Source organism: Ambystoma mexicanum, chromosome 2p, assembly GCF_040938575.1.
Source record: "Ambystoma mexicanum isolate Mex_15411 chromosome 2p, UKY_AmexF1_1, whole genome shotgun sequence".
NCBI classification, from domain to species: Eukaryota; Metazoa; Chordata; class Amphibia; order Caudata; family Ambystomatidae; genus Ambystoma; species Ambystoma mexicanum.
Window position 1 is genome coordinate 1195486432 of NC_090923.1, and position 25309 is coordinate 1195511740.

Genomic DNA, 25309 nt, shown 5'->3' on the forward strand with positions numbered 1-25309 from the left:
GTGTAAAATTGTGAAACTGTGAAATCGAAGTGGTCCTGCAACGGGTCAAGCCAAACCCTGTACACATTCAAAAGTCTTTGATAGATATACGAACAGTAATTGGTACAAGCCCAGCTGAGGGAGACTAATTGTGTAAAAAGGATCTGAGCCTGACTGAGAGGGATCCGGGGTGAACCGTGAGTCACCCGAGAAAAGACTGTGGTACAAAAGGGATCTGAGCCTGCCATAGGGGAATCCAGGGTGAAGAGTGAATCGCCCTACTTGAATACTTGCAAGGGAACTTTTTTGTTTGTTTGATAAATCAGGCCCTCTGGATCAAGAGACTTTTGATAACTTAAGAGACTTGGGCATAGAAGGCCCTGATGCTTGTAACAGAACTGTGTCCTCGTGCTGAAGAAGCCAATGAGTGTGCTATGCTCGAGTGAACTGCCTTGTCCGGTGCTGAAAATGTGGGGCAGGGAGGCCAACGGCCTGAAAATTCCTAACTTATAATTTTGTGAACACTTCTTTCGTTTTCATGAACATTTCCCCACACTATTTGTAAATTAGCAGTAAGGATTTGCAATCTTTTTTTTTAGTATAGGCCCTTTTATTTTTTAAGAGACTCCACTAGAACTGCATTATTATTTGATGGTCATAGCTTGCTCCGATCTTTAGATTGGAGTTTATCACACCCTTGATATAATTCAATAAACACACTTGAACTGTGGTCACGTGTGTCGGTCTTACTTTGATACCATGCCTTCCTTACACTGCGCATATATTGAATACATATCTCTCAGTCTGTGTTTGGTTGTACGATACTCGCTTAGGGCTCGTAGGTTGCCCTTTCTTCTCCTGGAATTAATTTTAATATTGCTTTGATCTTCTTTCCTGCTAGATTCGTGGAGATGTCTGCGATAGCGGGTGTCTTGTCATCACCAACAGCTCGGATGAAATCATTGACGTATTCTAACCATTCTGCCCACCGGGCCTTTTGTCATGCTATGGCTGTAGCTGGAATGCTTGTGGCTTCCTGAGGAACGCCACCCTGGCCCATGAGGATGTTGGAGCCTGGGGACCGCCATCAACCCCGTCCATCAACCCCATTCATCATGATGCTCTAGTAATGAGGGATTCAGGTGGGTATCTCCAGGAGTAGACAGTTCAAGGAGGGGTGTTGGAACTGTCCCGGATGGCTGTATTATTCGTACAACTTGACATTGTGGCAGGGCTTTCCAGAAAGAAGTGGAAATGCGGCCGGAATGGTCATGCAATTGGATGCTGTTGTAGGACTTGCCAGAAGGACACTTCACCAGGAGGAAGTGTCAGTATTGCCCCAATATTGAGGTGTGCAGGATATCCCTCTATGTGGGGCATCTGTTGCACCGTGTGACCTTGAGGAGGAGCCGCTGGATGTTGGCAGCACTGGTGGTGGCAGGGCTGGCTTGGCGCAAATTTAGCAGGATGCCCTGTAACGGACTACTCGCGCCACTGGAATTGAGACATGGATGGATGGAGTGGCCCTGCGCTTATGGATGGTGTGGCCTGCTCACTCTCGAACTGTGAGGTTCCCTTTTTGTGATTTTTGTTTAATTATTAGTTGGGAGGTGCGTGGTGGCATGACCAAGTCTTGTCTACTTACCTAAGCTCCGCTGGATCGGGCTTACTTCCAGGGATGCGTGTAGGCAGCACTACTGTGCACATGCCTGCGTAACAGTGGCCCAGGTACCGTACACACCCTGTATCGAGCAGTGTATTGAGGGCCTTGTATCTGGCAGGCTTTCCCTGGGCCCTGCATGTGACACTTTGGCGTTGTATGCGTTGTGTGCCTCTGGCTGCAGGGTATTAGCTTGAGGCTTCTGGGACATGTCAGGTCGGCACAGGAGACTGCGGTGCGGCACAGGTCTCGGTAGCACGTCACCAGTTGTTGGTTATAGAAGGAATAACTGGACACCATGCTAGTAAGTAAATGGGGCTTCTCTTTATTACTAAAACCTCTTTTCTCAAACTTCTCGCCCCTCTCCTCTCCTTAACGTTAGCTCCTCCCCCTCCCTCTCTTTCACATGATCTCCTTTCCCTTTGCCTCCTGGTCCCGAATTTAAAGGGACGGTGCCTCATAAAACAAACGTCAGATTTAGTCATTATGTGAGTCGTGCTGTCTAGCACCCTTCTGAGCTGCCAAAAATCATAAAACCATGTCTGCACAGGTGATTTATTCGCCTCCAAACTTCCCGTTTATCAGAGAACATTTTGGACTTGGAAGTGGAAGCACAGAACAAAGCAGAGGGTGGGAGAGGGTGACAGGCCCCCTAGGCAGATTCAGAGCTGTCAAAATAGGGCAGGTGCTACACGCACTGCAGGGCCTTGACTGGTAGTCTGACATTGCATGCTTTTTTATTTGGCACTTAATAATTAGCCAAGGGTAGTAGCAGGTGAAGCAGAGTTTGTCAAATGTTTTGGTTAACAGTGGGATCGGCACATGTCCATGTGTGAAATCCAAAACATCACCCTGTTACTACTTCTACATTTCAAAAAAAATAGCAGTTTGACTGAAAAACTAAGCAACCCCTTTCTTAAACGTTCTTAAAATTGTGTAGGCCATTCCCCTGATGTTCGTTTCATTTTTTGTGGGATTGTCTTTTTTAATTACATCCTCAACTTGCTGCATGCAGGATCAGTAACTACAAGAAAGCAGACTAGGCTTTGGACTAAAAAGCCATGCACGCCATTGTGTCACCCAGTAGCCAACCCTGGAAGATCACTTACAGTTCAGAGCCACTGAGCAATGCATTGTGGGTATGCAAATGAACTCAAAAGCATGTCTGGCTCCAGAAAATGGTCCTCGTCTTATAAATAGGTCTATGTTTTACATATTTGTATAAACCCACAACACAGCTCTCAGGAATGCAGACACCACCACATGTGTTTCAACCACATTGGAGAACATCAGTGTGGTACATACAGTCTTACCACTCAAGACCCTCAATGTTACAGTGGGTTTAAAAAAGCATGGAAAAAACCTCTTCCCGAAAAGTGACGGGAGAAAAGGCCATCCCAGGTAACAAGCCACACATGCCACTGCGCTACAAAATACCCGTCCTGGAAGTTCTCCACCACTTCAAGCCACTAGCAGATCAGCTGAAAGGCATGCTTTCTGCTCCAGAAACGTGTCTGCAGTATGGGGCGCTGCTATTTTATATCTACCTTTATGAACCCAAATGCACCCGACCACAGGCACCTCTCACCCTCATTAGGAATGCTCCAAACCACGTTCATTATCGCTGTGTGTTTAGCAAACGCCATCAATGTTATGGTGGTTTAAAAAAAAGAATTTTCCAGAGCAGACAATGAAGATGTGTTTCAACAGCCAGTTTAACATTTTGAATTGGATAAGTATGAGGTTTGAGTATAAATGGTTTGTGGACTATTATGTTAATCTGGGTTGCAGTCTGCATGGAATAGTAGCGTCTGGTTTCACAAAAAGGAAAATGATTTAAATATCTGCCGCCTTCTCTGGACAGTCCTGCAGAATTGCATCTCCCTAGCTTCTTCTTCCAACAGCCAAGCCACGGCTATCTAGGATATCCTGGAACCGGAGATGGTTCTCCTCAAGTTTACGAGTGGCAGGGAGGCTGTTCCAGAGGGAGCCCCCAGCCGAAGACAGAGTTCTACCCCCAGCTCGTTTCTTTGAGAAACGACTGACCCTCAGGGAATTGGAGGAGCGACGAGTTCGAGAGGTAAGGCATTTACGGAAGGAGAGTTGAAGGTATTTTGGACACAAGCCCCAGAAAGCCTTGTGGCCAATGCAAAGGGTCTTGAATTGAATCCTTGCAGCCACTGTGAACCAATGAAGAGATTTCAAGGCTGGAGAGATATGATCCCAGGGCTTCAGGCCAAGGACAAGTCTCACAGTCCTGTTCTGGATGAGTTGCAAAGGGCGGAGAGTAGAAGCAGGTAGATGTAGAAAGAGGCTCTTGCAATAATCCAACCTAGAGAGAACCGGGGCTCGAGAGACAGTGAGCTTCTGGGGGAAGGAGAGGAAAGGCTGAATACCTCTGAGGAGGTGCAGTTGGAAGTTTGACTTCACTCTGTATCCATGTGGCGCTTTGCTTCGGGATTGGCTGGCTTTCTTGTTCAGGCCTCTTTTAAGAACAGGGGTTCCACAAGTCTAACACTTTCAGCAGTGACCCTAAATAAGAAAGAATAGGAATACCAACAAAATGTGTCTTTCTGGAATTCTATACAATAATTGCTAGACTCATTAAAGGTTTATTTCATACACACCTCACCCGAGTCACTGATTTAGTCTGTTCTTAAACTCCTTAACTCAGCCTTTCATCCTTCTGAGGTCAATAAATGAGTACCGACACAGGTTGGGTGATATTGTATGTATATTTTCTCTACATAAAGCACTTAAGCTTAAGTGCTATATAATAACACATCATTATCATTTGGCCACAGCCGTCTGCTTGCATTCACAGTAATTTGGTAATATGGGCCTATAAAGAGTGATATTAATGATACATATGGCGATCTATTCTTGTATGAAATGTATATCACATTATAGTGATATCATAACCATATTTTTCGTAGTGTACCTAGGAATAATCACTTCATGGTGGGTTGAAATGACATCACTTCCTGTGATGTCATCAAACGTCAAGGGTCGTGCGATGCTATTTCGGATACCCCTCGCATTTTGGTGAAATGACGTCCCTCTTACCTTAGGCAATTAAAATGTCTGGCCTTTTTTTCGACAAAATACACAAATAGTTATTCCTAGCAGGCTTATCTTTTTATTATACGTTTTGTACACAATCTTGCTTTAAGTTATGAAGGCAAAGGGTGTTAAACAGGCACACAACAGGATGTAGCAATTTACAAGTTAACTAAACAAATCCTGGTTGTATTTCTGGTTGATCATTTATAAATGGGTTTCTACTGGACGTAGTTATGCCTTGTGGGTTTTTAGACATTAAACTATCTTCAGCAGAAAAAAAACATGTTTAATTTAGATTTAAAAAAAATACTAACTGCAGCCAATTAACAGCAGTTATCCAGTCCCAAACTAGCACTGGAATCAGCTACCTCCCCCACCTCCCTCTGGCCGCCCTCTATCAGTCTCCTCCCCTCACCCTTGACACACCTTGGTGTCATCTTTGATTCCTCTGTCTCCTCCTCTCCTCACATCAAGAACCTTGCCAAGAAGGCCCACTATCAGCTGCACCTCCTCAGAGGTATCTCCCTTTTCTCTCCTTCCCCCAGCAACTCAATGTCTCTAGAGCTCTGGTTCTCTCCAGGCTTGACTACTTGAACAGCCCCTTCCTCAATCTTCATTCATCCTCCCTTTGTCTTCTTCAACTAATACAGAATAGGACTGCAAGACTTATTTTTGGCCTCAAGCCCAGGGACTGCATCTTTCCAGCCCCAATTTCTCTCCACTGGCTTCTTGTTGCTGCTAGGATCAAAGGATCAAATTGAAGACCCTCTGCATCATCCATAAGGCTTTCTGGGTCCTGGGACCTTGCTACATCCTACTCTCTTTCCCTAAATGAATCCCTGCTAGAGCCTTTCGGTCTGATAGCTCCAACTCTCTGCGAATCATACGCTTCTCTAAGCAAAGACTGGGGGGGGGGGGTAGATTTCTCCCTTCCGCAGGAGCCTCCTCCTGGAATGGTCTCCCTGCCCCTCTCAGGCTTGAGCCGGATCTCCTTAAGTTCTGGAAGCTCCTCACTGCCCTCCTTGTCTCCTCCCCTTCACTCTCCCCCTCCCCCTGCTAAGACCTTTCTTCTGCCTCAGTGATGGGCTGACTTGTTCCCTCGGAGTACTAAAGGGCCCATGCCTCCCCCCGCCCCGCCCAGTGCACCCACCTTCCCCTGCACTGACCTGCATTCCCTGATACTTGCCTTCTGGCCTCCCCTTAGAACTTACACTTCGCCCCTTCACCCTTTTCCCTTCTCAATTTAGCACTGTTTTGCGCAGATCTCTCTCATCTTTGACTGCCTAACTGCCATTCAAGATTGGTGTGCCGCAAATGACCTTTGTCTGAATACCAGCAAGACTGAGATCCTCCTCATCGGCACACCCTTTCCATACTTTTCCCTCACTCTCTGGCCTGCCTCCCTTGACCCTGCTCCTACCCCTACCTGCAAGGCTAAGAACCTTGGGGTCATCTTTGACTCCACACTTTCCTTCTCCACCCATATCTCTGAGGTCTCTAAAAAGTCAAACTTCCTACTGCACCTCCTCAGAGGTACTCTGCCTTTCCTCTACTTCCCCCAGAAGCTCACTGTCTGCCAAGCTCTGGTTCTCTCTAGGTTGGACTATTGTAACAGCCTCTTTCTAAATCTACCTGCCTCTACTCTCCGCCCTCTGCAACTAATCCAGGACAGGAATGTGAGACTTGTCCTTGGCCTCAAGCCCTGGGATCGTATCTCGCCAACTCTGAAATCACTCCATTGGTTCCCAGTGGATGCAAGTATTAAATTCAAAACCCTCTGCATTGTCCACAAGGCTTTCTGGGGCCTGGGTACAAAATACCTTCAGCTATCCCTCCGCAAGTACCTAACCTCTCGAGCTCTTCGCTCCTCTACCTCTAACTCCCTCCGGGTCAATCGTTTTTCAAAGAAACATGCTGGGGGTTGATCTCTTTCTTCGGCTGGGGCCTCCCTCTGGAACAGCCTCCCGGCCACTCTAAAACTTGAAGAGAACCATCCCTGGTTCCGAAAGCACCTCAAGACCTTCCTCTTTGCTTCTGCCTTCGCTCCCCCTCTCCCTGGCTGATCTGCTTTCTCTTGGCACTGTGCACCTGGCTACCCTCTGTCTCCTGGGCCCAGGTACCTGCTCACCCTGCCACCCTCCTGCACTGCCTCCTGGCCACCACTTTCACTGGGGACTATCTGTACCCATACAGCCCCCCCCCCATTTTTTCTTCTTTTTCTGCACTTATCAGACTACCCAGTCTGCTGCCTTAAACACAGCACTTACCACTTGCTGACTGCACTACCACTGTTTATTGCCTCAATGTTCTATTTATTTTTATTTATTATTTATTCTGCTCTCCTCTGCTCCGGACTTTCCACTCTCCCCCTTTCATGCACTTTTTCCCTTTCCCATGCACTTGCGCGTTCTCAATGTCACTGGGCCTAGTAAAATCGTTGTTGTGTTGTGTTCTCCCCTGTTCCCCTCCCTTGCCTAGTCGCGCTCTGAAACACTTGTGTACGAGCGCGTAACAAATAAAATATCATATATCAGATCGGCATTTCCCACTCACGCTTCTTGTTCTGCACTTGCATGATCCGAATGTCACAAGGCCTAGTTGGTACGTTATTGTATCTTTCTCCCTTGTTCCCACCTTGAAACACCACTTGTTGTATAGGCGCCTTACAAATATCCAATAAATAAATAAATAAATAAAACATGGTTTCTCATATGCCAGAAAATTGATTTCAACCAGGGAGCAAACGTATATTCAAGGGGGAAAGTGGTTACAGAGATGCGGGTCCTTTGAAGCAATACAGTGAGAGTCCTAGCAGCCCAAAATGAAGTATTTGAAAACAAAGGCCATAACTGCCCCCCTGGAAATGGGCTGCTGCCTTCACGTCGGACCGTTCACTTGTCATTTCATTCACATATGTGAAAAAAGATATCCTTCTAGTGGGCTGGGCTTGTTTGATGTGTCACCCATGCCAAAGATCTCCCCCCTACCTGCCAGTTGGCTCCACAGGCTGTTCCTCCAACGTGCGGCTACCTCCAGCATCTTTCTCCTGCCTGCAGTTTCGCTGCTGGTCCAGTTTCTTTTGAGTCCTGGAGATGCACAGACCAAAGAGTGAGAAACATTGAAGCAAACCAATTAGCAAAGACAAGAAGTCTTGCCCTTCCGAGCAGCAGCGAATAATGATGTGGGAGGCAAAAAAAGCACATGTAAGGCTTGTATATATTCACATTTAAATGATGGTTCTCCACATTAGCAGCTTGTTTCTATAAAACATGTAAAGACTGAATTGTATTTAGTATTTTGTACTCAACCCGCATGGGTGGGAATTTCTTTCATTCTTTTGTTATTTCTTTCTTTCTTTGTTCTGCTATGTTTGTGTATGAGAACCTTTTTTCAATAAAAAGAATTACATAAAAAAAATGTATATGTAAAAGCACAAGAGCACAGGGAGTGCTTTCAACCTATCAAATGTGTTTTGCACTCTGACTGCAAGTAGGCCCATCAACTGCCCTTGCAAGCTGCATGACCCGGTCTGGTGTCACAGGCATCTCCGAACGGCAAACTGCGCACTAATGGCAAGCTCAACACTGTGGTCAAAATAAGGGACTTACCTGCAAATGTAGTTCAAGAATTGGTGGTTTTATAGAATCGGGTACTTTAAACACCTCTCGGGTCCTTTCCCTAGAACGCATGGCTGACTTCTGAAAGTAGTCCTGGTCATTATTCCTGCACAGTGATAGAATGCTTGTGTCTATAAGCGAGTGATAGCTCAGCTTAATGCTGGATGTGTGCTGTGTGAATGCTCCATGAATGTAAGTTGGACCTTAGCAGATGAATGAAGATGGCCGATGGGTGTCATCCATGCCTAGATGTAACGGAACTGGAACCTGTAAATACTGTAAGAATAACGTGGCATGCTTTCTACCTACTGGCTCCTGCCCAATGACTGGAGGGCCCGTCTAGCATTAGGACATTTTCAAATGATCAGTGGTCTATAAAGGATCCAATTCTGGTATGACTAATCCAAGGTGACATTCCACTACAAACTCTTAGGAAGAAAATGGAGCCAGACAGGAGGTGGCTGGGCGATAGGAACATCAACACATTTCTCTGGAGGTCATTGCCTCAGAAGCAATGCCAGGTTGAGGCAGAGTCGAGTGTTGCTGCTTGTAACTCACGTAATGTGATTGGTGCCCTTTTTGTCCCTGCAGCCATTATTATGTAGTCCAGACTATCCGCAAGGCATGGGAGCATTGGACAGAACACACATCCAGCATACACACTGGTGATTTAAGATCTCTGGTAGCATGAAACTTTAAGGGTCAGATACACACTGTAGCACAACTAATATGTGTAGTTCTTGAGATTGTAAACAAACTGCCAAGGCGAGGAGACCTTCCTAAAAGAACGTACACACCGTGAACTTTATTTTATCGAAAAGAACGTACACAGCGTGAACTTTATTTTATCGAAAAAGTAGACTCAATGTACCCTATAGGGATGAATGAGGAATTCAATTTGGGAGTCTCGTTTTAATTGTATATCGAGGACTCTGACCTTGTTTTCTTTATCCACATCTTGTACGTTGATATATGATATATTGTTGCCTCACAACATCTGAATTTTTGGGGGAATTATTTGGGAAACTCTTTTTCTATACCAATACAGGCAGTTGCTGTGTCCTGTTTGTACAACATATTTCAATCTGGTGTTGTTCAATTTATGGTTAGTTGTTTCTTTACTATACTAGCCATCTACCAGCATATTGTGACACTGGTATCACAATGTCATGAGTTTTATCCTGTCATATCTTACGCAATTTAGTTTAATATGTATAATGCGCAATCCATGGACCAGTGGGCATTAGGGCACGGACAAAACATAAAAAGACAGATTCTAAAATGACAGCATTAACAGTCCAGGAAAATCCAGGTGCAAAGTCAGACAAACATCAGGGTTTTCAACTTTTTCTTAAAGGAGTCTAAGGAGCTCAGATGTCTTAGATCCAGAGGTAGGTGGTTCCATGCCTTTGGGGCTGCAATGTGGAAGGCTCCCCTTTCCACATTCACAGCACCTAGGAAGCATCAGAAATTCTGCGTTATTGGATCCAAGGGTTCTTCTATGAACTTTATCAGAGATAAGATCCTCAAGGTAGCTGGGCATTAGGCCTTGTCTGCATTTGAAAGTGATGGCTAATAGTCGATAGAGTAAACGGGCCTCAACTGGGAGCCAATGGAGGGCTCGCCTGGCAGCTGGGACATATCTCTTAGGGGTAAACGCAAAACCGCTCTCACTGCACCGTTTTGAATTACCTGAAGCCTGTTGCAGTCGGTTTCACTGATCACAGCGAGGAGGCCGCAACAGTACTCAATTTTAGATCCGATTATTGCTCTAGCAATTGTCTCTGCATTGGTTTGACTAATGAGTGGTCTAAGGTGTGCTAGGAGTTTAATGAGTTTAATGTAGTATGCTGATGAAGACACAAAACTTCCGACGTGAGCTTTCATGGTGAGCTGTTGATCAAAGATCAGGCCCAATGTTTTAACCTTCTTAAGTGGGGTTATTTTAACATTTCCTAACTGGAAGCTCGCATAAGATGGACCGAGCTTTGTTATCATAGATTGAGTGCCAAAAATCAGCAACTCTGTTTTATCCCTGTTCAGTGCCAGGTTATTCAGCACCATCCAATCCTAGCTGATCGCATATATCCTGTTCAGATGCGCTTCAACCAGTGCATGTATTCCTTCAAGAGGGACGACACACTGCATGTCGCCTGCGTAATTTGTAAACACGATCCCCTCCTGCTATAGAAGAGCAAAGAATGGGGCAGTGAATACATTATAAAGACAAGGAGAAATGCATGCATCCTGCGGCACACCAAATTTAACTGTAACCAGTGTGGCAGCTACGTCTCCATTGAACACAATACTTTCCATGTTTTCCAAAAAAAGAGGCTATCCAACAAGAGGCAGATGTAGAGAAGTTTGCCACTTCTTCCAACCTGGTGACCAAAATTGAGTGGTCAACCAGGTCGAAAGCAGCTGAGAAGTCCAGCAAAATCAGCATGGAAGGCTTACATTCATCCATCCGTTCCAAAAGCCTAGATTTTAGTTCAAGCTAAGCGGTCTCTGTGCCTTAACCCTGTCTGAATCCGGATTGGTGGCAGTGGAGGATAGGATGTTTGTTCAAGTGATCTACAATTTGTCCATATGCAACACGGTCCGGGATCTTGAGCATGAATGGTGTGGTGATGGGTCTGTAATTAAGCGGCTAACGCGGGTTTCTTTAGGATAGGGCTGACACATGCCTTTTTTAAGTCTAAAGGCACCCGGCACTCTGAAAGGGAGGCATTTACAACCTTACAGACAGATTCCACTAGGAATGGAGGGCAGGTTTTGATTATAATGGCTGAAGAAGAGTCACCTCTGCATTTTGTAACCGTTTGTGGTTACTAACGACCTGTTACACCCTTGCACTAACCTCTCTACTATCCTACCAGATAAGACTTGTAGCATGTCCAGTTGTTCCATTTCTGTATCACATGAGACTAACAAGATTGTTAGCTTCTTGGATGCCCCGACACATGATACTGACACTTGTTTGGAACCTAGCACACAATTAGATAATCACCCGCCCATTATAAAAGAGGGGCGGGCAGTCTCTTCTGTAGGAAATCGTAGGATTGTCCCTGTTCACAACCTGTTGTGTATGCTTCTTAATACTAGATCATTAGTGAAGCATGCTTTAGAGGTTGCTACCTTCATTGATGACAACAAAATTGATGCTTGTGCTATAACCGAAACCTGGGGACACATGGCAGCCTGCCCTTCTCTTAATCTTGCCATTCCAGAAAGATATAACATGATACGGAAAGGTAGAGAGGATGGTACAGGGGGAGGGATAGCATTGATTTTCAAATCTTCCCTAACTATATTATTATTATACTTTATTTGTTTAGTTTCAAAGAAACTTTACAAAAGCAATACAATTTACGGTTGATACAACTTATAATAATCAAATATAATCCTAAAAACAATCAAAACCTAAAAGAACCACATCATCAACATCAATTCATTATCCAAAATTTAAAAATGTTGAATGTTAAATATTAAATGGTAAATGTTATTAATATCACATTTAAAAACAAATATCAGATATATTTGTTTAAAACAGTGACTTATCCCTTATTACGCTGTCTAATAGTTTTTTTAATTATTACCCACAGCTGATACAAAGCAATCTGCAGCTTTTGGTTATTTGTATTGAGGCAAAAAAAAACTAAAATCTTCACTCTTGATCGTTTCATAATTGTTTACAAAGGATCCTAGCAATGTCATATATTCAGAGCCTAATGTTTATCATTTTGTACAAATATGCTTTGCAGTTTCAATATGTTCGGGGATCTTGCACGTCTGACAGTATCTATCCTTCTGTTGGAGCCCCAGGTGCCGACCTATTAGTGCTAATATTTCCAGCTGATTTATCCTCAGCCTCAGTGTGAATGCACGCTCCCCCTCGCACTAGAACATTCTCTACGGTATAGTTGGGGCTGCAAGTATCTATGCGTAATCCCTGCCTAATACACATGGCCACGCAAAGCCTCCACATGGGTGTAGTTAGCAACCCAGTCCCATTTCTTGATTTTTCTTGAAAAAACCTGTTGTAGAGTTTCGTAGGATGAGCCCCTCGTAAAATCGGGATGCCAACCCACAGAACCAAACAAATTATTAGCCAAACTTTCAAAACTATCTTTTCCATATCCTGGAGCCGCTAGTAAGCTGAGTAATTGACATCTAGGATTTGCATGCGTTTTCATATAGAGTAGACCACGTTTTCTCAGTAGTTCTCCTTTAAGTGATATCATACCAAGTTCGAGTCTGATGTACTGAATGGAGGTAGAGGACTCGAGCCCCAACACTCGTTTCCAAAAACTACCCTCCACAATATCTAACTTCTATATGGGAAGTTAGTGCCCAATTTATAAATGGAGCTGATTCGCTACACTTGAAAATAGGCTTTAATGCTGAAACCACAATAATAATGTATTTTTAATTTACCGACCACCCTCATTAAATGATGGTTTTATTCCCGCTCTCTCTAATCATATTCTCTCAATTCTAAAGCCCAACTCTCTTAGTATTGGGCGATCTGAACTGCTGGTTAGGACATAAAGATGATATCCTTGCTTCGGATATGGAGCAAGCTCTAACGGATCTGGGTTTTGAGCAAATAGTTAATGTGCCAACCCACTGTTTGGGGCATACCCTTGATTGGGTTTCTTCTTTAAAGGTTACCACCAAGAACCTCCATGTATTCCCCGGTCCGTGGTCAGACCACTATTTTCTACTGTTTAATTTACAAGCCGATTTCCCAAGGAAAATGAAGGACAGGAGCCTGCAAGGAGGTATGAGAGGAAATCTAAAATTACACACACGAGATTTACAATCTTAAACATTTCTAAAATAGATGTTTTATACATAAGGCACTGAGATTGTAAGTAGGAGGTATTAACTTAATTAGTAAGTTTCCTTTTTAATATTACACTAAAACTCATTACACAGAGGACGCCATTACTTTTATTTACACTACTTTCCGTCTGTGATGGGGCTCTCGTCACATATACCGTATAAAGGCATCACATCTCCGATGTTGTGACGCAAGGCACATATGGTGGTCATTTTCTGGTTCAGTAAAACGCTGGTGTCCAGTGTGCCTCTACATACGTGGTTTCTACCTTCTGTTATAGAAATTATCACCACGGCTCTCAACAGGTAAGTCAGTTGAAAGCAGGGCCTACTATAGTGTAATTCGACATTTTGGTCAAAATGATCCCATACTCATTTTTCATAAATTTGTCTTATTCTACAGATTCCATTTTTAGCATCCATCTATGCGCCTAGAGATAACCACTTTGGACGTTTTAGTGCTTTTCTTAGGTACCTCATTTTGGAACCTTTTTACACCTTACCTTCAATATACATTTACATTTATGACTAGTTCACATTTTCCTTTTTACACAAAAACAACCTTGTGAACAGATTTTATATCCTGTCCGGTATTTTTTGCTATAAACAATTTAATATCTCATACAAGGTTTTTACAGTACCTTGTCATTACTATAGTTATTTATATGTCATATCACCTTTTGAAAAGATTGTCACTCTATATATCTACATACTGTATCCTTTTCTTATATCTGATAGATCTTTAAGATTATGCTCCCGAGGAAGGAACTCATTGAGCAGGTTTAGAAAAACTATTTCTTTGATTGAATATTTTGTTAATTGTATTTTTTTTTTTACAAATAATGCTTTGATCTTGCATCTGTACTTTGCTTGAACCTATTTTTCCAAAATGTATTTAAACACCTATAATGAAAGTGGATATATGTTAATTCCATTCTGTGAATTTCACTAACTATTGACCACTCTCAGTAGATCGGTGTGCAGGGGATAGGAGTATCCTTGAAGCTAGGATGCTTTTTTTTTCATGTCATAACCTTTGAGCCAGGGCCATATCACCTCCCCAGCATCCTGAATCAAAATAATATCACCTACCATCATTTTCCTTTATCGCTTAGACATTGGTGAGTTCTGAAGTATTTTCTTTCGGATAGTTTGCAAAGTAGATGCAATGTTATGGCAGGAGAGGCCAGCATGTGACCGATTCTTCCCAGTATCATGGCCTCTTCAAAAGGTACCACCAGCTTGCTAGGAAATCACATGACTTCTGTATCGACTTTATTTTCCTCAGAAAAGAGAATGCTCAAAAAAATAGCACAACACCTAAAATGTTTGTCAATTGGGCTATGGCTGTGTATTTCCCTCCGAGTCCATTCCGCAGAGATTTGTAAACATAAATTCAACATCCCGCATAGAGTAATTGTGTAGAAGGGGCGCTGACAAAAGCACAGTCCTGAGGGACAATTTATGTGTAAAGCGGTTGCTCCTTTTCAACGTCGAGCCCAATGCCTGGATGAGGTGCATGGTGGAGAGAACCAAGAACAAATACACCTGTGCTTCTTGTTCACCCGTCCGCAACTACTTCTGCACCACCCTCTGCTTTCAATCAAAAAGATTTGCAAGGCTCAGAATGGCTCAAATAGTTTTTCTGTGGAGCTGAGCGCAGATAACCCTGTGGACATCCCATGACCAACTGCAGCAGAATCACCAAATCACTATCCACTGTTGCGCTGTTTCCATGATGCTGCAAAACACCTCATGAAGACACTGTCATCCCCATCGGAATATGGGCATGGGGAGAAAAATTAGTTATATGAAAACTGGATTAAACGCAGCCGCTACATTTTGGAGACTTCAAAGACAAACAAATAGCACCAGCTATACTGGCTCCTTACCAAACAGGGATTCATTTCAGAATCCAGTGCATATCCCTTCCACTGCAAGGGTCTGTGAATCCTAAACAAAGAACCTCTCACATAAGTTAGTGGGGTGCAAGGGAGAATTACCGTCCCTGGCACTGGGCAGTTTCGAGCTATGTGAATACAACAGATGTCCACCAACTGGTGGATCTCTCCCATCCCTCGCACACCCTATTGTGTGTACAATGACTACAAACAGTTTTTTCAAGTAAAATACATTTTACATTGTTGATCATTAATTTTACATTTTTTTTATTGCAAAAATGAACATTACTATATATGTTTGAAAATATACAGTTCTGAATATGAATTCTGAAAAATGAATTGTATTTTATAATATTGATTAATGTGAAATACTGCTTTTGCTTACTAAAAAAACGTAAAATTATTGATCAACAATATAAAATGTATTTTACTTGAAAAAACTGTTTGTAGTCATTGTACACACAATAGGGTGTGCGAGGGACGGGAGGGTCCGTGAATCCACCAGAAGACAATTCATCCATTACAAGATATTGAGAATGATTCAATCCAGAAATACAGCTTTGTTTAAGGGGCCAACCTTCAATTGGAAATACCACAGAGAATCTCTTCCCCAACCCAACTCTGGAATTCTGCGCCCTGACATCTGTGCACAGCCCTACAAAACCATGGAACTGTAAATGCTTTCCCTCCATAGATATCAATGGGACACCCACATATTTGCTAGTGTTTAAACCTGTTCTGACGTTTGGAGGCCAGTGAAGCCTTTTTAAAGTCACTGGCCTTGTTAAGCCATTTGTTTTGGTGGCACTGATCAGTCCTAATAGCTATCAGTGCAGGAATACTCTGTCCTCTATAGTAAAATTCTCTGTTTATTTTTACATGCACACATCAACTTCTGTGAACTGCGGCAGAGACACTGTGCCCCTGTAGCTTTGTTATTTATGGTTACATGTCTTTATAACAAAGCATTTTATAACGAATGCACATATAACAAAAGTTATATAACGACAAAACAATGATTTATTTTTTCTTTTCTTTGCGGGGGTCCCCCAAACCCATTTCCCACCCCTAAAAACACACCCCAACCGTTTCCCCAAAAGATTTAACCCTTCACCCCCACCCCACATACATTTCCGTCATATAATTTTCGTTATATATTCATTCGATGTAACATTTTCATTATAAAGACTGTATACCTTATTTATAACCTTTTGGTTACAAACAGGATGCGTCAATGATGGGCTGGAGGCAGTCTTTATAGTTTGCTTTTGTATGGTCTCATGCACTTTCGCATTTGATCACATAATGCCATTTAGATAACCATATACTCTAAAATGGCAGTACCACAAGTATTGCCTGTCCTTTGGCCATCTTGTACTTTGACCTTCTTCCCGCCATTCCGGTGCTGGATTCTCTATATATGGCAAGGCCTTTGCAAAGCTATCATGGGCAAAGTGCCAGTCTGTGTGTGTGGCCTGGGACTGTCAGGCCCCAATCCATATTCATGCCCAAGTGTATCTTTTGTTGGGCAGATATGGTGGGCAGAGGCTTTCCAGGATAAGACCGCCCAAGCCAGTTTAAATGTTGCAGATCCTTACTATTGATGGGCTTGGGGACGACTGCAGCTGGAAACGTGGATAAAAAGGGGACTCCAGCAGTCATTCTTCAGATCATCATTGGAAAGAGGAGGGTCTAACGTGAAGGCTGGACCTGAGGAAGGAGGGTTGTGCGTTGTCGGAAGCGGCCTCAGTGATTGTAGTTAGAGGTGTGGCTTAATTACGCATTCTACGTCTACGTCAAGTGGTCCTTTCCTTTCTGCATAGACCGCGTGTGCCATCGACAGCAGCTATCGGAGAGTTTTGAAATCAACAAGCCTAGAAAAGTGCTCTTCAGAGAAGGGATCCTGCAGGGGTCTCGGCACAGTCGCTGCACAGTGTAACCTTTGTACACAGGTTTGTGTTTTGAATATTCAAACGTGCTGTTCTCTCTCGAAGTGTATCATTGTGCTGCATGGTGAACCGTTTCGGTGCTCCTGCAGAGATACGTTTTATTACACAGACTCGCTTTCAATAAAATCCACCCAAGGAAGTGAGGTCTAAGGTGCAGGGGATATGATCCGATTGTTTTTTTATATTGCACCCATACACAAGTGTTTGGCTTTAGGGAGGCTTTAATTCGCAAATTCCTGTGCTGTCAGCACTCCGACTGCCGGTACAAGCTCTCCTAGCTTGACGTTAGTTGCCTGCCTATTTTTGTGATGCGTGTGAACTGAAAACAGTGCACAAATCTGACAGCAGGTTGACTAATTGTGTTATTGATTGTTTCAACACACGCTTGTCCAAGCATATGACTTCCTGAATTATGCCAGGAAAAACACAACAGGTATCAACATACAATTTTTAGGAAAAACAAACCCTATGTTAAAGCACATGGTTATAAACATGCCGGGACTTCTAACGTGCGCACTGGCCACAGACTTGATGAACCATCCTCAAAATATGAGCCCGTGGCTACTACCACCGTTAAGCCTGGATGTGGTCACATTACTTCCTATTTCAAAGTGAACAACAAAGAAAGTAAAATTAACAAGATCAACAAGTCCTTGGAAAATCCACTGAGAGAGACAGTGAAGCACTCCGATAACATTAGTGCACCTTCAGCTGAACTAGATTTTAACTTTACCCGTGAGGATATTGATAATATTGACAACAACTCTCTCCTCAAACTCTGTTACTCAATGTGCCAGGTTAATTCATGTGTGGTACCAGAGCTCCATTTTTGGCATTTGGCATTTATATAGCGCTATGAACCCTCAGGTATCTGCGTGCTGCTTATTATTACCCACAGTGTGTGGTGCTCATTTATCGACCTCGGAAGGATGAAAGGCTGAGTTTGGCCCCGCTGGGATTCGAACCTGCGTTAGCAAGCTCTGCACGGATGTCAAAGCGAGCACTCTACTCGCTGTACCACTTGACTGGGATGCCATTATCACAAATCTACCTGATTCAGGTACATAGACGAGTAAAGATGTGAGCATGAACCCTAGATTGTCTGCATCCCCTAGGATGATGTCTAATTGCACCGAACAGGTGAGCATATTACATGCTGCTACTGATACCCATATAAAGGATGTTAACTCATGCTCAACGGATGAATCACAAATTTGGTGCAACCAAATAAGCAATGACCCGGCATGGGGCACCTCAATTTTGTTATAAAAATATTGTTGAAGCTTTGCGGCCACATCCATTTTGTATTTGTATTTGTTTATTATTTGTATCATGCACCGAACCCTGAGGTAACTGGGCGCTGGAAAACTTAAAAGTGTTACAGGCAATTGTACAGACATTTATCAATCAATGAGGAAGACCCTTGGTTACAGTTGGGTCTGGCAAAAGCAATTTAGACAGTAGCAAATATAAATATGTCAATATACATACAATATAGACAGGTAAGTCAAAGCAGATAAGCAATGAGATGAGTAGATACAGAAAAGTCTAAAGTCAGCTATTTACACGCGGGAGCGAGAGGAGTGGTGGACATGGTGTGGAGGGCCTCATCTGATGGGTATGTCCGTAAGCCAGTTCTTTACTTTAGATTTGAAGGTAAGGAAGGAGGGTTCTAGCCTGATGGTAGGGGGCAGCGAGTTCCAGGATTTGGCAGCTTTGACTGGGAAGCTGGCCCCCCCTGCAGTTTTTAGGTTAAATCTTGGTACTGCGAGGCGCTGGGTAAAGGAGCATCTAGTGGGCCAAGAAGGTAGGTGTATGTTGAATTTGTCTGAGAGGTATTGTCCGGTGGATGTCATCAGAGGTGAAGGGTCATGAGACAAGGGGTGGGCCACTTTTGTGAGGTGAGGGGTGGGCCACTTTTTTTGGGTGACCGGGCCTATTTCTTGTCCTAGTCCGACCCTGGGTACAAGTTCAACTACGAATGGAAGACTTTGGCTGATAGCCTACCGATGAGAGATGATGGACTAATGGAAAATGGGGAGTAGACTGATAGGATTCAAACACCTATGATTTGTTTCACGTAGGTGCTGCTAAGGAGCCAAAAGTCCAAGGTTGGAATAATATGCCAACCATTCAGTGGGGTTGGGGGACAACCTAAAATACAATGTTTCGGAAACCGATCCACGGCTATGTGCACTATAATTAGAATTTTATGTATTTAGAGGTAGTTGAAGGCGTGCCCTACAGATAATGGGTAGCCAACGATGCACTAATCCTTATGTGTTCTATAAGTAGATATGTTCCCTTCACTAATCCCTTCCCTTGATAGGTTTTGTATTTTGCGATGTAGAATGACGTCATAGATGTCGCATATTGGGGTATAAGACCTCCATGCAATCACATTTGGTTGTGAGTGTGCAAACATCAGTGTGATGTCTGCCAGTTGACCCTGCTTTATTCAATTGATAATAAAGTAGCACTTTGCCATACTCTGAGTCTGTATGATTATTTTTATTATTGTAATTCTATCTAGAACAAAAGATGCTTCAAGGTGCTAGAGCACATTGGCCTATCGAGGGGACCTCTGGTATTGGAAAACCTGCATACTTTCTGGACTACAAGGCACAAAGGCTCGAAACTAGAGAAGCAGTCAAATATCTTAGAGCTATGGAGGATGCTTGAAAAAGGCAGGAAGCGCCATAATGATAAAGTCGTGGCAGAACGGCTGAAATAGGAGGGTGCAGGAATTACCTCTGCACCACCCCCATATGGGTGCTATCTTTTATGGCCCATAGAGGGATACACAGACCCTGAGTTGTAACCTCCTTTTTCCCCAGCGGCCACTCCAGTGGTTGCGAGAAGGACACAGGTGATGCCTCCATCAGCTGCGATGCCTAAGAAGTGGGATAGCGAGGAAAGTAGAAGAATAACTTCTTTAATGGTTATGGATACAAAAAGATTGAGAATCGAGAGCGGAAAGGGAATAACTCCCCCGACTGCTAGGTTAGCAGATAGATTAAGATAGATAGATTAAGGGCAGAAGAAAGAAAGAGTAAGGCCGGCAGTCAGAAGAGCGGATGAAGGATTAAGAACAAGGGAGAAGGAAGAGGTTAGACCATTACCTAATAGGATGGAGGATAGGCTGCGAAGAGCGGTAGAGACAAAAGAGCAAGAAAACATGAAAGAAGCACCAAGGGTAGTGGGGAAGAGGTAGTGCTTCTACGGCAGAAAAGAGATGAAGACCAAGAAGAAGGAAGAAGACAGGTAAGGGATGTAGAAGAGGGAAGGTGGAGGCATGGGCAGGTCCGTGCTAGGTTGGATAAATCGGTTATCAAAGCGGTTAAGGTGGATATGGAGAACAGGGATACTGCCAGAGGTACAGAGTTTGAGCAGGGAGGACGGGAGACAGCACCCTATGGTAGTGCTGAGTATGCTTCCATGCCTCTAGAAGCATCATGGGAGATGATAACAAGAGTAGAAGATGAGGAATTGGAATTGGATAATAGGTAGGGAGAGCTGGGTGTAGCAGCCCTACCTCCTGCTTCATTAGCCGTGACAGAGAGTACACCATGGAGTATTAGGACGTGCCAGTGTACTTGCATGGCCGTAATAAATAGCAGGAGAGAGATGGGGGAAGCCCCAGTGAAAGCGGGTGTAACTCAGTTTCTGGTGCTCCAGAAGGGTCTGGTAAAGGCCTGGTAAAGGCTCATAATGTCCCATGGTCACACAAGGACCGGAAATAACAATGAAGACACTCCCTTCGATCTCTGTAGGGAAGTTGATTAATGCATTATAGAAACATACCGCCGTTGTCATGTTGGCCATAGGGGACATGAAGAGCTTATTCACAGCCATAATGGGGCAGCGGTCAGAAGAGTGTGGAGGAGATCAGGGTGTCCAGGAGTTCAGTTGGATACAAAGGCCCATGATGGAGCAGCTTTTAATAATTGCAGGGTGCAGGTATGGGGGACCGTGCAGATTATGTATCCTGATACGCCCGATATAAAGTCAATTCAAGCAAAAACAATGACATTGGATGATAATGCCGCACACATCCAGTTAATTCAGGAGATGTGGAGGGCAGAAATGGGAGAAGTGTGATACAAGAATGTGGCCATTTTTTTACCACATGCTGAAGAAGGGACTTCCCAAAGCAGTTCAGCACAATCTTGATAAAGTGGTAGGGATTGAGGCCAAGAGTTGGCCAGAAATTCAAGCACATATTGTGCATTTTTGTAAAAGGAGGCAAGAAAAGGAGAGTACAGAACAGGCACAAAAGGCAGAGGCCAAACTTGCTCAGAAGAAATTGGTGAAGATTTGTTTGGAAGGGGCAGTAATGACTAATTCCATGGAGGGACAGCAGGCGCAACTGGGACAACAGGGACAGGATGAATCGGGTATGGCACAGGGGTGGATAGAAGGGTATGCTCCCGGTACAAGACAAATAAGAGGATTTCCAAAGGGTATGGTAGGATTTCCACAAGGAAGTGGGTCATTTGACAGGTTTGGAGGAATGGGTCCCCAATTTAATGAGCCAATGGAAAATAATTATGGAGTGTTTTATAGAATTCAGTGTTGGTTGTGTCGGAGATTGGAACATGTGTCACGGGATTGTGGAGACAGGTCACAGTATTTTAACGTGGGAGCTCAGCAGATGCGATCATTGACCCTGCCATATGCCCCACACTCTGTGCAATCGCAGCAGGCATGGGTTTAACAGAACCCAGCAACTGGGGCTGCGCAAACCTATGGGATCCCACTGACCATGCCAGCAAAAGCACCGGTACAGACATTGGAGATTTACCCCAAGGTACGGTTACTCATTACAGTGGAGCAAGTGTTTTTGGAGGGAGCCCTTTTTCACTCCCCAGTGCTAATATGTACCAGGACGACAGCCCACATGGGTCTCTAATGTGTCCAGTTCTGCCCATTGCAACTGATCCGCAAGAGGAACCCCGGATATGTGTGCAAGTAGGTGACGGAATTCTCACATTTTGGTCGATACAGGGGCTACAAAATCTTGCATTAAGGAAAGCGAGTCCCCCCTTGTCAGGCAAAAAAAATGGACACAGGGATTCTCTGGGACTATCCTGTTGGTTCCTTATACTGAAGATCTATGTATTAGGGTAGGTACTCAACATTAGTCTGCCCCAAAGGTTTTGGGAAGAGACCTCTTGAGCAAGTTGCAGATGTTGATTACTTTCAAGTAGGAAAGAATAGTATGCTCAACTCCAGGCTTGTATGTGGTACGAGAATCAGAGCGTTTGCATGCATATTGTAGCGACAGTGCGATAAGGGGTGTGCCTAGCCTTGTTTATGAGGGTAATGGTTTTGTCGAGTTGGATTTTTGGGATCAGAAATCAGATGTGGCGGGTACCAATTGAGTTCTTGTTTTGGCCTGTTGTGCCGCAGGAGGCAACACCAGACACCATTTTTACAATTCTCTTAGAGGCAGTAGTGATCAAGAAGAGCAGGATGGTTCTCTCAGGCACAGATGAGGAAAGCGGAGAATGGTGCACAGTTCTGTGCATCAATCTGACCGTATAACTAAGTGGTATGTCCGACAAGCAACTGTTCAAAGACAGCTAAGACACACGTGAGATGGATTTCTTAATTGGGCTGCCTTGCCAGATAGCGACAGAGCAAAAGAAAGTACCACAGACCATGCTAATCTTAAGAAATATATCGCCATATTGGAAGGAGAATTTGGAAAAGGGTGCCGGACCATTTATGGACCAGCAATCTTCATGATGTAGGGCTGCTAAAGAGTATTGGAGCAATGCAAATAAAATTGAAACCTGATGCAATATTACCATGGGTTAAGCAGTAATCCAGGTCTAGAGAGGCGGACAAAGGGATTGCTTTACATTATGGCATTGTTGAATCAAGGCATAATACAACCTTCTGTGTCCCCGTGCAACACGCCCATCTACCCTGTGAAGAAGGCAAAGGGGTTCAGTTGGAGGATGGTCCAGGATTTGCAGCCCCTCAATAATATTGAGGCAGAATTCCCAGTGGTAGACGATTCTGCCACCATTCTCTATAACATCCCTACTGGGTCGACCGACTTCACAGTGATTGATTTAAAAAATGCATTTTTATCAGTCCCATTACACCCAGATTCTCAGTACCTCACAGCATTTATGCATCATGGTCAGAGATTCAAACACATGAGGTTGCACCAGGGGTACTGTGCCTCTCCAAGTGTATTTAACAGGGTGGTTCAAATGGATCTGGGGAATCTACATGTGTCCAGTAAAATAATTCAGTATGTGGACGATTTGCTAGTTTGTAACACTTCAGAGGAGCAGTGTCAAGGAGATTCAAGAATGCTCCTCACTCTGCTTGTGGTCAGGGGTACAAAGTGGACAAAGATAAATTGCAGTACTGCCAGACAGTGGTAGTATATTTGGGGCAAGTAGGCCGTAGTAGGGAAGCTAAAGACAGAGAGAAAAAATGCACCTCAGAATGCGCCACAGTCAGTCACGCTGAAGCATATGTAGTCATTTTTGGGGCTTTATATTGTAGATCATGTATATTTGACTACTCTAGTTACGTGAGGCCCTTACTGCAGGAGCTTAAGGAAGCGCAGAAGATGAAAGGCCTGAAGAAATGTCAACTTGCCTTTTGGTACTGAAGGCAGCGATCATCAATGCTCTGGTCTTGGCAACCCCGAATTCCAAGAAACCATTCTATTTGTTTTCTCAGGTGATGATAGCGGTCCTGACCCAGCAAACATCGCTAGGCCACAAACCTTTAGCGTACTCCCAGACCCAGTAATGCAGGGACAGTTCCCTTGCGAGGAATCTTTAGCGGCAGCAGCTTTTACGATTCAAAAGCCTTCAACCATAACTATTGGTTGCCTGATGACACTGTATGTAGAGCATGCGGTTTTTGCGATCTTAGAAAAATTAAAGTAGACTTTGACAACCCAAAGAGTTTTGGGGTGCAAGGTAATTCTGTCAAATGCATCAATCCTGAGACATTTGTAGTTGAGTCAGTGAAGCCCGATATTGTTCATGATTGTACCACTTATGAGGGGGAGGAGGAAGAGAGGGTGAATGCCAAAGAGGATGCCTCGGAGGGAGGTGAGGTACTTTTTGTTGATTAGTCTTCAACAATCAATTGGGAGACTAGTGAGAGGCATACAGGTGCAGCCATTGTGGGCTTTGTGGATGGTGAATACCGGGTCAGATTGAACAGATGGTTGCCTTTGCATTACTCCATGCAAGTGGCAGAACTAGTGGCACTTATAGAGGAGCTATAAATGAGTAAGGCAGTCACTATACTATTTATTCTGACTGTGTATGTAACCACTATGCATTCAGGGTTATCAAGGTGGCAGATAAGAGGGTTTAGGAGATCTGACAGGACCCCTGTCCAGCAAGCTGCGCTGATATCTAGACTAATTGAAACATTAACTTTGTCCGCAGATGTAGGTTTAGTTAAATGAGCTGTGCACACTTATCGTACTAATCCAATAGCCCTTGGAAACGATGCTGCAGACAAGGCGGCGAAGGAAGCAGCGTGCTTACCTTTTACAGATTCACAGGAAATGGAGACTGTGTGCCAGCAGGTGCAGTATGCAGCCCCATACACCGCAGTCCCCTTGCTTCAGATCATACAGTTATAAGGAAAAGCCCATAGAGAAGAACAGGAGCTCTGAAAAAGAGATGATGTGTATGCTCGCCCACAAATTTGCTGTGGAGAGAGAAGTTGACAGGGAAAGTAGTAATGCCCGTAGAGCTGCTTCTTTTGGCCTTTGAGCAACTACATTACTCGTCACACACTTCTCGGTGGCAAATTGTTGCAGCGCTCCAGGAAGAATGGTTCATACCGAACTTCCAAGAACAGGTAAGTACATTTGTAGGAAACTGTTTTTTGCAAATAATTAAATCCCAGAAACACCAAGAGGTCAGTAAGGGGAGTCTTGCCTAGGCCCTCTCGGCCATTCAGGGAGCTCCATATTGATTTTGTGCACATGATCATGAGGTGCAATAATTATCGGTACATCATTGTTGTTGTTTGTCTATCATCCCAGTGGCTTGAGGTTGGTCCCTGCGTGCATCCTGATGTTAAATCCGCAGCAAGGTTTCTGGTGAAGGAGGTATTTCCACAGTGGGGAATTTGAGAGGTCTTAAAATCTGACAATGGAACCCACTATTTTAATCCCTTATTTGCATAAATTACTTCACTTTTAGGAAACAATCACATATTGTGCTTGGTATACCACCTGCATTCCAAAGGGATTGTGAAGATACTAAATGGGGTCCTGAAGGCCTAGTTAGCAAAACT

At 43.9% G+C, this 25309-nt stretch overlaps 1 protein-coding gene across 5 annotated transcripts in view; it reads right to left on the bottom strand.

Annotated features, from left to right (window-relative positions):
- Positions 1–25309, bottom strand: part of ARHGAP4 (Rho GTPase activating protein 4) — a 593975-nt gene that overhangs the window by 24452 nt on the left and 544214 nt on the right. For all 5 annotated transcript variants that reach the window (XM_069645408.1, XM_069645407.1, XM_069645411.1 and 2 more), the window contains one exon: positions 7690–7788. In XM_069645408.1, the coding sequence (XP_069501509.1) occupies positions 7690–7788 (99 nt within the window). The remainder of the gene's footprint in view (positions 1–7689; positions 7789–25309) is intronic.